General features: G+C 42.8%; 2 protein-coding genes across 3 annotated transcripts in view; both read left to right on the plus strand.

Annotated features, from left to right (window-relative positions):
- The window catches only part of larp4b (La ribonucleoprotein 4B), a 31124-nt gene extending 26595 nt beyond the window's left edge, over positions 1-4529 (plus strand). The window contains exon 17 of the mRNA XM_061979105.2: positions 931-4529. Within this exon, the coding sequence (XP_061835089.1) occupies positions 931-1251 (321 nt within the window). The 3' untranslated portion in view covers positions 1252-4529. The remainder of the gene's footprint in view (positions 1-930) is intronic.
- Positions 4530-6277: 1748 nt separating this feature from the next.
- The window catches only part of LOC133618594 (disco-interacting protein 2 homolog C-like), an 83023-nt gene continuing 75649 nt past the window's right edge, over positions 6278-13651 (plus strand). For both annotated transcript variants that reach the window (XM_061979103.2, XM_061979104.2), the window contains exon 1: positions 6278-6689. In XM_061979103.2, coding sequence (XP_061835087.1) covers positions 6611-6689 — 79 coding nt within the window. In that variant the 5' untranslated portion in view covers positions 6278-6610. The remainder of the gene's footprint in view (positions 6690-13651) is intronic.

Raw genomic sequence — 13651 nt, forward strand, 5'->3', positions numbered from 1 at the left:
CACATGTACTATATCACTATATCGAGGATTAAATGTTTTATAATTCCACAAGAGTTTTGCAGCGGCGCACGTACGCCCGTGCGGTTTATATAGGCACTTAAACATGCAAAAGGGTTTCCTTGGCTTGTTAGTGCATGTTGATTTTAGAAATAATGTACACTTCACTGCAAATGTAATATATCACCGTGTTGCTAAACATGTTATAATTCTATTAGTGTTGGGTTTCAGCAGCACAGGCGTGCATGTGCGCTTTAATATAATTCTAGGTGTGTTGGGTTTCAGCAGCACAGGCGTGCATGTGCGCTTTAAACTTTGGGAGAAAAAAAAGATACATAAAGTTCCCAGGGCTCTGTGTACGTGCAGGCTGGTTTTAAAGATAAGGTACATGTCATTGTAGGTCTAGTATATCAAAATAAACATAATAACAGAAGTGTAATGCCACTGAGTCAGCTGTTGCTGCTTTTTTCAGGCTTCTGATTAGACAAAATGTGCATGCCAGCAGGTGTATGCGTTTGTGTGTAGACAGACAGTTTTGAAACTACACTTATGTGGATGGAGATCGTTTTAACCTTAAATATGCGTTTTTGAAACTCTCCGTGTTCGTGTGGACATGGCCTAAATCGTACGTCAGCAGCCAAGAGGAGCTTTTGTTACCTGTTCTGAAAAGTGTTAGTCATTTATATACTAAAGAATGTTACGGAAATCGTGTTGAATTGAGAATCAATTCTGAATTGAATCCTCACCCCAAGAATCGTATTGAATTGTGAGGTACCCAAAGATTCCTGCCTCTTATTACATACATCCGTCAGAAATGTTACTGTGGTTTATCATTATACCGGTAATCGTTACATCCCTACTTCGACAGCGATCACTGTCATCGGTTGTTGTTGAATGGAAAGTCAAGTGACTACTGTGTGTTTTTGGTGTCAGGAGCAGAGAAAGCCTTCTTACGCTGAGATCTGCCAGCGAGCAAAGGAGATGGCCACATTGACGCAGCCACCGACCCCCAAGGAGGCCAAGCCAGCAGGCGAGGAGAGGAAGTGCCCTGATGCCGCCGTCCCAACAGGGGAGGTCAAGGCTAGAGAGACATGTCCCCCACCTTCCTCTAAACCTGGCTCAGCTGCTGTTGCCACAGGGAGACCCCCACGGGAGACCCGGAGGCCAACTGGGCGCTGGGCCTCACCACCCCCACACCTAGGGAAGACCCCCAGCAAAGATTTCCACCACACCCCTCCCAAGTCTCCACTGTAGGGCGACTCCTTGCCTCTTGCCTAGAGTACCCCCCGCTTCATTGCATAGATGTGTTCAAAAACAGGAATGCATCAGGGCTACTCCATTCTTCTTCTTTCCACACTCTACAGCTTCACACACGCATTCTGGATCAGGGCTTGCAGACAAAAAGCACTTTACTGTGCATGTAAAGCACCCTCACCTTCTTTTTATTCTATTTATTTGCTTTTTCTATTTTTCTTTTTAATTAGGATTTTTAGTTATGTTCAGTGTCTTTTTCTTATCTCATTATTGGCTCAAAAAGCTCCCTGTGACGGGATGACTCCAAGCAGCAGTAGCACCAGGGCGTTGTCGATGATGGCAACAGATGCCAAATTGTTTGGTAGTAATGGTCCTTGTCTCGGCTGAGATATGGTTTTTACACGTGGTTGTGTCCACATGCAAGATTGAACATCTAAATGCAATCTGGTTGTTTGGCCTATTTTGTTGGAGATTTTGTAAGATCAGTGGAGTTCTGTTAAGCATCTCTGCTAGTTTCTTCTCTTGGCATGGTCAGCATTGTTGGCGTGGTTCATGACATGAGCTTAACTGCTACTATCGACCATAACCTCTTGGAGACATAGCATAAGGATCTTCTTTAGTGTGGGATGAAGGTGACGACGATGAAGAAAAGGAGAAGGTGAACGCTTACTACTCACAATATGTCCACCCCTTGTAGGCAAAAGACGGGGGTGGGGCTAGATGTGTTTTTGTGACAGTTGAGTAGCAGTGTGTTTGTTTTCACAAAGGCAAATATTCAGGATGAGAAGTTTGGAGGATGAGCGCAAAGGAGGAGTCAAGCTAAAGGGGTCATGTGATGTCTTTGTTTTGTGAGCCAGTATGCACCTTTTTTTTTTTTTCTTTTTTCTTTTTTTTTTTTTTAAATAAACACTGTTGCTGACCATGTTTAGTCATTCCTCTGGGGGAGGATGTTGAAGCTTTTCTTAGTTTTTTTTAGACAGGAATTTGAAGGTAGAGTGGCATTTAACGTTGAGTTGGTGTTTTTGGAAAGTAGCAGAGGACGAAAGAGCGCCCCCGAGAGGTCGCAATGACCGATGAACATCTTGCATGCAAGGTTTGCGGGCAGAGCTCGAGGTCAGCGGGCATGAGAGAAGCTGAGCGCTCTGTGGAGTGTAGCAGCCTCTTTGGCACACGCCGCATGTGTGCTTCCAACCATTGCAAATGTACATAAGACAAACATCCAGCCAGATTCCCTCCCTTGCGTTAGTTGAGAAAGTCGTCGCCCCTCAAAAGAAAACCACTGTACTGATGAAACACCACACGGGATGGCGCTTGTCCCGCCAACGTCTTCCTGCCGTGTGAAGCATTGTGGGTAATTCCGCTGGGGAGATGAGGGAAAAGTTTTGATTTGGATTGTTTTTCTTTTTGAAGGACTGAAATGCACTTGGATGGCTGAATTCTTTGCGTATGGCTTATTGATGAAGCAGTGCGGTTCCTTTCGGTCTCCACACAAAACACACGTAGAAGAGTTCCATCCAGTGTTTGAGAAACTTGAATTTTATTTAAACTTGAAAAATGACTTTGCCTTAACTTTTATACAAGATGAGCATAGAGTTTATCCCCTGACACACTAAAGACGATGATTTAGTGATGAGTCTTACGAAACCAGAGTACACAAAAAAAAAATCTATCAGCGTTTTTCTTTCCTTCACCCATTTTTGTATAATGTGAAAAAAAGAATAGTTTGGATGGTTATTTTTGTTTAGGGGGCGTAAATGAAACCTTGTAAATGCAAAAGGAGTCAATACTGTATTAAATATATGCACTTTGAGGTGTGTGCTTTGCTTGTACAGTTGTAAATAATCAGAAAAGATATAAGAGGTACCTTCAAAATGACCATTATAAAAAAAAATCTATTGATCTTGTTGAGCTATTAATGTCACTATGGAGCTGGACGTAGGATTTAAAAAGACTTCATGTTGGGTTTTTTTCTAATCGGAGTTTGTGTGGACTATGTTGAACACTTTGTACGGTTTTTTGTTGTTTCATTCCATTATGTCGCTCCTCCCGTTGTTGTCCTGGTCAACACAGTGGCTTCATTCTTGTTTACATGAGGACAACACGTCTATCACTTCTTTGTCCACGCGAGACTTTTCATTTGGTCACAGGCGCCCGTAAACATGACAAACAGCCAAAAAAACCAAACATTATTGTAACATCCTCAACTGCTTCATTTGAGTGAGAGAAGATCTCTACAGATGTGTTAGCTTAGCATAAAGACGAGAAGCTATTTCATTTGCACACATTTTGTGACTTTATGTTCCAGTCAACGCTAAGCATTTGTCTCTTTGTTAACTTATAGCTTTAGCTGTTTGGCGGCGGTCAAAGGTTGAAAGACAAACCCTTTCTAGTCTTTATGCTGAGCTAAGCTAAGGCCATGGGAGCTCGACCATGCATGTTCCTTGAGCCCAGTCCAAATGTCATCGTCTGTCATACATTTTGTTCTTCTGAGGTCATGTGACCCGTAAACCACATTTGAAGCACAGACAATAAGCCTTCATGGAATGTTGATCTTCTCTCTCGCCTCCCCATGTGTCTATTGGATTGTTCATTTGTTGCCTCCGTGGACAAGAAACTGACTCTTGGCAGAGGTTTCAAAAGCATTTGACCACAAGAGAACGCCCAGTGGTAGTGTCACCTGTACATACAGCCTTTGCTTGCTGCAGGGGCGGGAACTGCTGATTGACTCATTGACACTTTCCCTGGATGGGATGGGACTGGAACTTTCTGGGCCTGGGCCTGAACTGTGAATGTGTGCACGTGTGGACTAACCTAAGCACTCTGCCACAAAGATGGCTGCCATGTCTCTCCTTGGCTTACAGGACAAGCCTACATATCGCCCCCTTGTGGCCCGTTTTGACAGTGCCAGTGAACTTTGTTTTGTAATGCAAAAACCCGAGGAATGCACAAAGACTGACTGGAACAAGACTCGGTTCTATCTACTCACTGTGGTTTAACCCATTAGCGCTAACATACACGCTACGCTAGCAGCTGTGGACAATCGTTGACTGCATCAGGGCCCGCCTAACGCCAATGTGGGGACTCTTAGTTTTTTGTTACCATTGACCTTTTTCTTCCATTAGAGACTGGAATCAAGCGTTTGTGTCGGCTATAGATAATTTAAGTTACTCTTGTGTCATGATGTTCAATTGTCTCATTTGGAGGAAAAAAAAACATGTAGCTTACTGAAAAAAATAAACATTTAGGCACTGTTGAGGAGACAAGTGTGTCCTTCAAAATGTGTGCAGTGATTTTCTATTTACAAATGTTAATGGAATTTAAAAACAAAGATGCTATTTGAATGACTCAACGAGGGCTGTGAAATTGAACAAGTTAACCTGGGATTAACCACAAAAAATGATTGCATTTGTAATGTATCAACACAGATTAGGCACTTGGTATATTTTGAACACACATGCGGTTTACCTTAACCACAGGGTTAGGCGGCAGGCGTTTTTAGTGATTAGGTCGGGGGTCAGCAACCCGCGGCTCTTTAGCGCCGCCCTAGTGGCTCCCTGCAGCATTTTTAAAAAAGGATTGAAAATATAAAAAAATGGGGGGGGGATTAAATTTTTTGTTTCAGTATGTTTTTTGTTTGAGGACAAATATGACACAAACCTTCCCAATTGTTAGAAAGTCCACTGTTTAATATGTATGTGTGTATGCTTCACTGATGACAGTATTTGGTGAACATCATTGTCCTACTAATTTCGCCGGTTCTTGGACTCACCTTAGTGTGGACCGTGATGCAACAGTTTTGTTTACATGTAAAATCTTCCACTCCTTCTTTGTCTCATTTGTCCACCAAACATTTTATACTGTGCGTGAATGCACAAAAGTGCGCTTTGTTGATGTTATTGATTTGTTGGAGTGCTAATCAGGCATATTTGGCAAGTGCATGACTGTAAGCTAAGCAATGCTAGAATGCTATTTAGACTAGCTGTGTATACATATTGCAACATTATGCCTAATTTTTTGATAGAAGGCTAATATAGACACATCATGTGTTGCCTTCATTATAACACTTATATAAGACTTTTAAAGTCATTTTGATAGTTGGCTATTATAGACACGTCATGCGTTGTCTTCATTATAACACTTATATAAGACTTTTAAAGTAATTTTAATAGTTGGCTAATATAACTAACATAGACACTTACATCATGTGTTTCCTTCATTATAAGACTTATATACGGCTTTTCATTTTTCGTGGCTCCAGACAGATTTATTTTTTGTATTTTTGGTCCAATATGGCTCTTTCAACATTTTGGGTTGCTGAGGTCAATGTAAAGACGAATGAGAGGACTTTGGCTTTTGTGCTCGGTGGCAAATTTAGCTTAAAAATAATGCCTGATGGGACTTGAGATAATACTGTCAACAAGTGTTTTCAGTTAAAAAATGTTTCTGTATGACTTTTTAACCTAATTGCAGTTGCATATTGGGGTCTCAAGGTAATTTAAGTTATGCAAGCAAGTAATGGACTCTGATTTTTGTAATGAGTAGTCACATCTCAACAGTGTAATTCAACTGAAGAAATTAATAATTTGACTGCATTAGTCTCAACCTATCTCATTGAGATAGGCTCCAGCAGCCCTGCGACCCCAAAAGGGACAAGCAGTAGAAAAATGGATGGCGGGATAGTCTCAACCTTCGTTACACATCTCCTTCTTTACCGCAAGGGGGCGTTATTGTCCACCAATGGTTATAAAGTTTGACAGTTATTTTCAAAAATTACTTTAAAAAAAACAAAAACTTTTCCCACAGTTATCCACTAGGGGGAACCAGAGAATAAACAGCTGCTGTCTAAACTTGTAAACATAAAGATGACGTAAACTGCAAGGAAATATTGGGTTCACTTTCAAGAAACGTTTCTTTTAACTCCCGAACAAAGCAGTCTTTTTGTATTTTTGTGATGATCTCTACATGTATTCAAAATGCATGATGGTGACATTTAGACGTAGCCAAGTGGATTATTTAGAAACAATAAAAAGTGGATGGAACCTGTCAGGCGTGTAAAGTTAGCAGTAGTCAGAACCATACCCGGGAAACGCAGAGGCGTCTTTTCATAGTTGTGTGTACGTTGTGCTGCAGCGTAAACGTTGCTCTTATTTTGTTAGCTGAAACACCGGAAGTTGCTGCCACACAACGTTGCGAACTTGATGACTCCAGGAGGCGAGCAAAGCAGCGTTGCTGCAGCATTCAAGCATCGAGGATTGGACTCTCATTTTTTTGGTGTATTTTCGAGAGAATTTGACGAAAGGCAAAAGCAGCCCAACGAGGCTCCAGAAGCCCATTTAAGGCGCCTGACGACGACGGCGGAATGGCGGACCGGGACCCAGCGTCAATACCCGTGGAGGTTCGGGCGAAACTGGCCGAGCTGGAGTTGGAGTTATCCGAAGGTGAGTGCCCGAATTCGCCCGCCGAACTTGGTGGTTCTGCTCGGCCTGCTTCGCCTCTGTGGCTCGGTTGGTTGGAGAAGGTCTAGAGGTGACAGGTCAAGTTGAAGTTGTGTTGGAGGAGAGGTTCTGATGAAACATTACATCCTGAGTGCGGTGATCCATTTTAAGGATATTAACCACACATTTGAGTAGAAATAAGATTGAAAGTATGTTTTTTTGGAGCAGAATGCTGCACTAACTGACGAAATGAACATCAAAATATTCTTACGTGCACTGATTGAAGAGTGACGCCACATGTCAACTTCCCGTCATCAAGTTTTCAAAGCATTTCCATTTGAGCTGGCATTATTAGTGGAAGCTTTTCACGCCACATAAATGCCATCAAACAAGATGCCCAGCGTGATATGTTGTAGGTCTAATTTATTTGTGTACATTCATGACAATTTCATGCCTCACTAAGACATAAATAAGCTTTTTATTGAGATTTCAATGTAAGCATTCAACCAGAATAACTTTTTAGGCCTGAAGAGGAAGAACAGCCTTGGTGGTCTTGGTTGGGTACATTTCTTCTAGAGTATTTCCAGTACTTGACTTTGTGTCAAACGAGGTGGAACAAAAGTGCATTCAATGAACTTGGGCAAAAGAGCCTTCCTCTTGGAAAGAACCCTCCAGCAGCTTCCTCGTGACGACCTCCATCACGTCGCGGCGTTTCTCGGTAGCATCCCAGCAGGCGGCGTTCATATTGATTTTCCCATCAAGCTCTTCTTCCTTCCGTGGATACGTCACGTCGTTGGTAGCGTGGTGTCGTATTTCACTCCATCCTTGCTAAAACATTCCATCAGCTGATTCCTGAAGCTGAGGGAAACTGGTTAAGGGGGGGGGGGTTATAAAAGATGACATACATTCCAGCACCTTCCTTCCTTTTAGTGCCGCTGCATATAAACAAGCATGGAAATGGGGTCACATGACCCGCTGCATTATTTACTTGCTGAGCTTCCAGCCCCCCCGCAGACTTTGACCTCATTTCTCATTTCCACGCATCATCTGTCCTGGGGTGGCGGAGCTTCATCTTCATCTTTTTGTCTTCCTCACCTCATTGTGATATGAAGTAGACATGTTTGAAAGGTCCAACTGGATCATAAACGTCTAAATAGTTGTGACAGGTGACACCGCTTGTTTTCTTCAACAACGTCCATTTTGGGGTCCTGTGCATGAGGCCACCCGAGATCCCGACTGTTACCATGGAGACGTCATTCCTTCTCCTCCTCCTTGCAGTGACTTTGAATGTCCACAGGTTTTTACCAAGTAACACCTGCTGCCATCTTGGATTCCCCCGAGTGATGGATACTGACGTGACCCAATGTTAAGTGAGAGTAGACGGCGCTGACATTTGCAGATTTCTGTGGTAAGGCAAGGCATCCCCCCTCAACCCCCCAATACATGACAAACGTGGGCGAACCCTCACCAACATCATTCTCCCATCACATCAGGTTGATCAATATTCTCAATCATCATTCTCATAATCATTGTTAGAATTGATATTCTCATCATTATCCTCAATTGACATTCCTTGCATCAACGTCATCCTACTTACTGTAGAATTCTCTTCAACATTATCCTAATTAACGTTTTCATCTTCATTATTTTCATCATTCTCATAATCATAATTCTGATTAACATGATCATTTTCATCTTTATCCTAATCAAGATTCCCATCATCGTCAACATCTTCACAAATAACATTCTCATCATCTTCATTCTCATCATCCCAATTAGCATTCTCATATTAACATTCACATCATTATTATTCTCTTCATTCTTATAATGTTCACTCAATTAACATTCTCATCATCATTCTCATTAACATCCTATTTAACGTTGTCATTGTCAATGTCTTCCCAATTAACATTCTCACCAACATTTCTCCTTATCATCCTAATTAACATTCTCATCAACATCATTGTTATCATCACTGTTGTTGACGTCATCCAATGAACATTCGCATAATTTTCCCCAACATCAGCCTAATTAACCCTCTTATCGACATCTTCTTTCTCATGACCCTTCTCATTAACATCATCCTAATTAACACTCATCATCACTCTCATAAAACTCAACCTAATTAACATTCTTAGCAACATCGTAATTGTCATATTAACATTGTCATTATTATTCTCTTCATTCTTATGATTTTCACTCAATTAACATTCTCATCATCATTCTCATTAACATCATCCTATTTAACGTCATCATCGTCAATGTCTTCCCAATTAACATTCTCACCAACATTTCTCTTTGTTGTCATCCTAATTAACATTCTCATCAACATCATTGTTATCATTATTGTTGTCATAGATGTCTTCTCAATGAACATTCTCATCATTTTCATCAACATCAGCCTAATTAACCCTCTTATCGACATCTTCTTTCTCATTACCCTTCTCATTAACATCATCCTAATTAGAGAGGTCAGTAAATGGTTTAAAATGTAATATTGGAAATTATCGGTATCGGTTTCAAAAAGTAAAATAAATTACTTTTTGAAACGCCGCTGTACGAAGTGGTACACGGACGTAGGGAGAAGTACAGAGCGCCAATAAACCTTAAAGGCACTGCCTTTGCATGCCGGCCCAATCACATAATATCTACGGATTTTCACATACACAAGTGAATGCAAGGCATACTTGGTCAACAGCCATACAGGTCACACTGAGGGTGCCCGTATAAACAACTTCAACACTGTTACAAATGTGCGCCACACTGTGAACCCACACCAAACAAGAATGACAAACACATTTCGGGAAAACATCCGCACTGTAACACAACATAAACACAACAGAACAAATACCCAGAACCCCTTGCAGCACTAACTCTTCCGGGACGCTACAATATACACCCCCCACTACCGCCTACCCCCCCACCTTAACCCCACCACCTCAACCTCCTCATGCTCTCTCAGGTAGAGCATGTCCCAAATTCCAAGCTACTGTTTTGAGGCATGTTAAAAAAAAAAAAAAGCACTTTGTGACTTCAATAATAAATATGGCAGTGCCATGTTGGCATTTGTTTCCATAACTTGAGGTGATTTATTTTGGAAAACCTTGTTACATTGTTTAATGCATCCAGCGGGGCATCACAACAAAATTAGGCATAATAATGTGTTAATTCCAAGACTGTATATATCGGTATCGGTTAATATCGGAATTGGTAATTAAGAGTTGGACAATATTGGAATATCGGCAAAAAAGCCAATACCGGACATATCTACTCTGTATGACGCACAGGGGCGCCACTGACTCCCATAGTGTAATTTATTTTTTTAAATGTTGATTACTTACTGTAACCTAAATCTATGTCTGCGGCCTGACAAAAAATAGATTTTTAAATGATTAGTATTGTGAATTGATGTATTTGTTGTAAATAAAGTTTTTAAAAAATAGATTTCTTTCCCATTTATAAGGCTGCTGAGCACATCGTTCAGGTTTCTGTACAGTCTCAAAATAAATACTGTAATCTTAAGTAATATTTGTATTGTTTTGTATGTTATATTTTATATGACATTGTTATTCAAATAACGATTACAAAAAAGAAAACCATGGTCGGCGTGCAAGAAAATAACTGCCGTAAAACAAGTTGACGGAAATGACGTAGTCCTTGTGCATGCGCGGACCGATTGTATAGCGACACGGCGCCCCGCTCTGCGCTCACCAAAACAAAGATTGTGAATAACTGAAAAGAGGGCTCGCTGTGTTCAGTTAATTCTACTGTTAAATAAACACGCTCAGGTGTTGAGAGCGATGCACAGACTGAGACGTCGTTCTTCCTGTTTGGAGCGAGAGACGAACAAACACGAGGCTCAACAATTCTGATTGGTGAACATGTCTGCCACTCAAATGCCGGTGACGGCGGGGAAAAAAACGTAATCTCAATGATTAAAACCTCAATGTCGATACGATGTTGATTAATCGTGCAGTCCTTACATACACACCCCTTCTGATTTTAGGGTTGTTGGACTTCGGAGAACTTTGGAGTGTGCTTCTCTTGTCCGCCATGTTGTTCTTGTCAGGGTGTCAATGTTAAAGTTAGAGGGGGGTTGATGGACATTTTTTTTTGTTTTGATTGCATCATTAAAGAACTCAGATAGGCATTGCTTGGATGAGGAAAAGGTTGATGAGGATGGGGGGTAGTTTGTATAATGGGATCCATCCATCCATCTATTTTCTATCGCTTGTCCCTTTTGGGGTCGCGGGGGGTGCTGGAGCCTATCTCAGCTGCACATGGGCGGAAGGCGGGGTACACCCTGGACAAGTCGCCACCTCATCACAAGGCCAACACATATAGACAGACAACATTCACATTTACATTCACACACTAGGGCCAATTTAGTGTTGCCAATCAACCTATCCCCAGGTGCATGACTTTGGAGGTGGGAGGAAGCCGGAGTACCCGGAGGGAACCCACGCAGTCACGGGGAGAACATGCAAACTCCACACAGAAAGATCCCGAGCGCAGGATCGAACCCAGGACTACTCAGAACCTTCGTATTGTGAGGCACATGCACTAACCCCTGTGCCACCGTGCTGCCCACTGTATAATGGGAATTAACTTGAAATTAGATGGCCTTTGACCTTTATGGTTATAATCAATCACTATTGCTGAAAGTTTATTCATTGGGTGTGTATATTTTAGTTGATGTTGAGGATCATGAATAGGGGAAGCAGTAGGTTGCAGGGACATGGTGGGTCAAGTCAGGCGGGTGTCCAGATTTAATCAGCTGAAATAACGCAGTTTGAAGAGGTCATCAGCGTCTCATGTCACACTCACGCACGCCAACATAAACAACCAGCTTTCACCCCGACTGTCTTTTGAGCGTCTTATGTCCATAAGTCACCATTGGACCACAATTTTGTGACAGATATTTTCCACGATGCTGTGTCAGCGTTTTGTTTGTGCCTCAGCTCCTTGCTGACGCTTCTTCTGGCGCTGGTACCACTGGGTCAGGGGGGAGGGCGGTGATGAATTCCATCTGTGCCTTTCTCTCCGGAATCTTCCTCAGAGTTCCTTCATCTTGGAAGTCAAGCTCCGGCCGCAGCGTCAATGTTAACGACAGCGCTCTGGCCCGCTCGCTGCTGACGTCTTTTGGCCCGTCAGACGTTTGGCGCCGTGTTCGATGAGCCGGAGGCGGCGTAGAGTCCAGCCGGCCGCCAGCCTGCCAGGAAGTGCTCATGATTTGTGGCTCCCTGAGCAACGTGTCACGGATGCAGAACCTCTGCCACGCCAACTCGCCGTACGTTTGCGGAAAGTTGGACACCGCAGAACGTAAAAAATCTCAGCTGGAGGAATGTTGGCGCAATGTGGACTCGGAACGGTCACATGACATAAAAGCAGGCAGTGTTGCGCTCCGCTACAGGCCTTGCCTTCCTTGCCGTGTGGGGAAACCAGCCTTTCCCGACGCCACACCCCAACCAGCCTCGGGAAAGACGGTTGGTCGTCTGGAGCGCTGCCAGGTGGCGCTTATACATATGTAAATAAACCTGTCGCCATGTTAGACAGGTGGGGCAAGGCGCTCGGGTGTCTTTGCCCTGACGTGTTCAGTGATGCCAACACAGGGGGGAGGGGCGCACCTCTTTAAAGGAGATGCTAAACCACTTTAAGATATTGATATATACTGTGTTGGTGCCAAGTTCACATGAGGTCACATGACAGTTCAAAGGAACTGATCTGTGCCACACAAGGGGGCGGAGCTACACACTACACACTTGGGGCGGTATAGCTTGGTTGGTAGAGTGGCCGTGCCAGCAACTTGAGGGTTCCAGGTTCGATCCCCGCTTCCTCCATCCTAGTCACTGCCGTTGTGTCCTTGGGAAAGACACTTTACCCACCTGCTCCCAGTGCCACCCACACTGGTTTAAATGTAACTTAGATATTGGGTTTCACTATGTAAAGCACTTTGAGACACTAGAGAAAAAGCGCTATATAAATATAATTCACTTCACTTCACTTCACTAGTGTGTTGATTGGTGCACAAAGAAGGGTAATTACCCCAAAAAACCTGTCCTCAATTGAAGTCTTTTTGTTGAGTTAGTTATGCTATATTGTCATCGACCTGATATGTCCCACACGCAAAATCCATACTCTTGACTGTCATGTCAAATGGAATACTTGTCTGTACACTTGAATACGTACACTGTGTACAGTGCGTACTTGGTGCCGAGTGTGTGAATGTTGACCGTGTAGTGCTGTCCCAAATCCACTATTGTCGTAATACACGTACGTGAAATAACAATACTGCAATATTCACCTTCTTCTCTTCTTTTTATTGGTGGAATGAAACCACTCAAGCCAGTCCCACCCCTTCCTCTACGTAGCCAAGTTTGCGACTATTGAGGGTGGTAAGAGTCCATCACTACACACTCATCATTTTGAGTGTTTTGACGACAACGTCCCAGTACTGATGGCACACTCATGTTCAATAGTCGAAAGTGCATCAGTGGAGACATGAAGTGTTCGATGAAACAAAAAGTTGTTCAGACTGTGGGAAAGTTATACGAAAAGAAGCATCTGAGAAGAGGGAATAAAGTTGTCCGGTTGAGCATCATCTGTTTTGCAGCTTTTCACCCGCAAAAGAAAAGAAGAAGGATCAACTCTTTTGTCCTCCGTCATCACTTTGAATGTGAGTAGGCAAAACGTCGTAGTGTGGAAGCTGACGTGATGATGAAGATGGATGATAGGGGCGACCAGTTCCCTGGCCCGTCTGACCCTTCCTCGCTGATGATTGTTTCACTGCTTTCCAAAAAAAGCACCCTCCATCATTTCATCATTGTCTCCTCTTTAACCCAACAAGAAAACAATCAGTATTCACTTTTAGCCTTGGTTTGCGCCGCCTCCATTCATTCCCCTCCACAGTCCGTCTTCTCCCATGAGTCTTTGTCCTGGTCTCATGTTACACTTTGTTTTGTTTG

Source organism: Nerophis lumbriciformis, linkage group LG19 (assembly GCF_033978685.3).
Source record: "Nerophis lumbriciformis linkage group LG19, RoL_Nlum_v2.1, whole genome shotgun sequence".
Taxonomy (NCBI): domain Eukaryota; kingdom Metazoa; phylum Chordata; class Actinopteri; order Syngnathiformes; family Syngnathidae; genus Nerophis; species Nerophis lumbriciformis.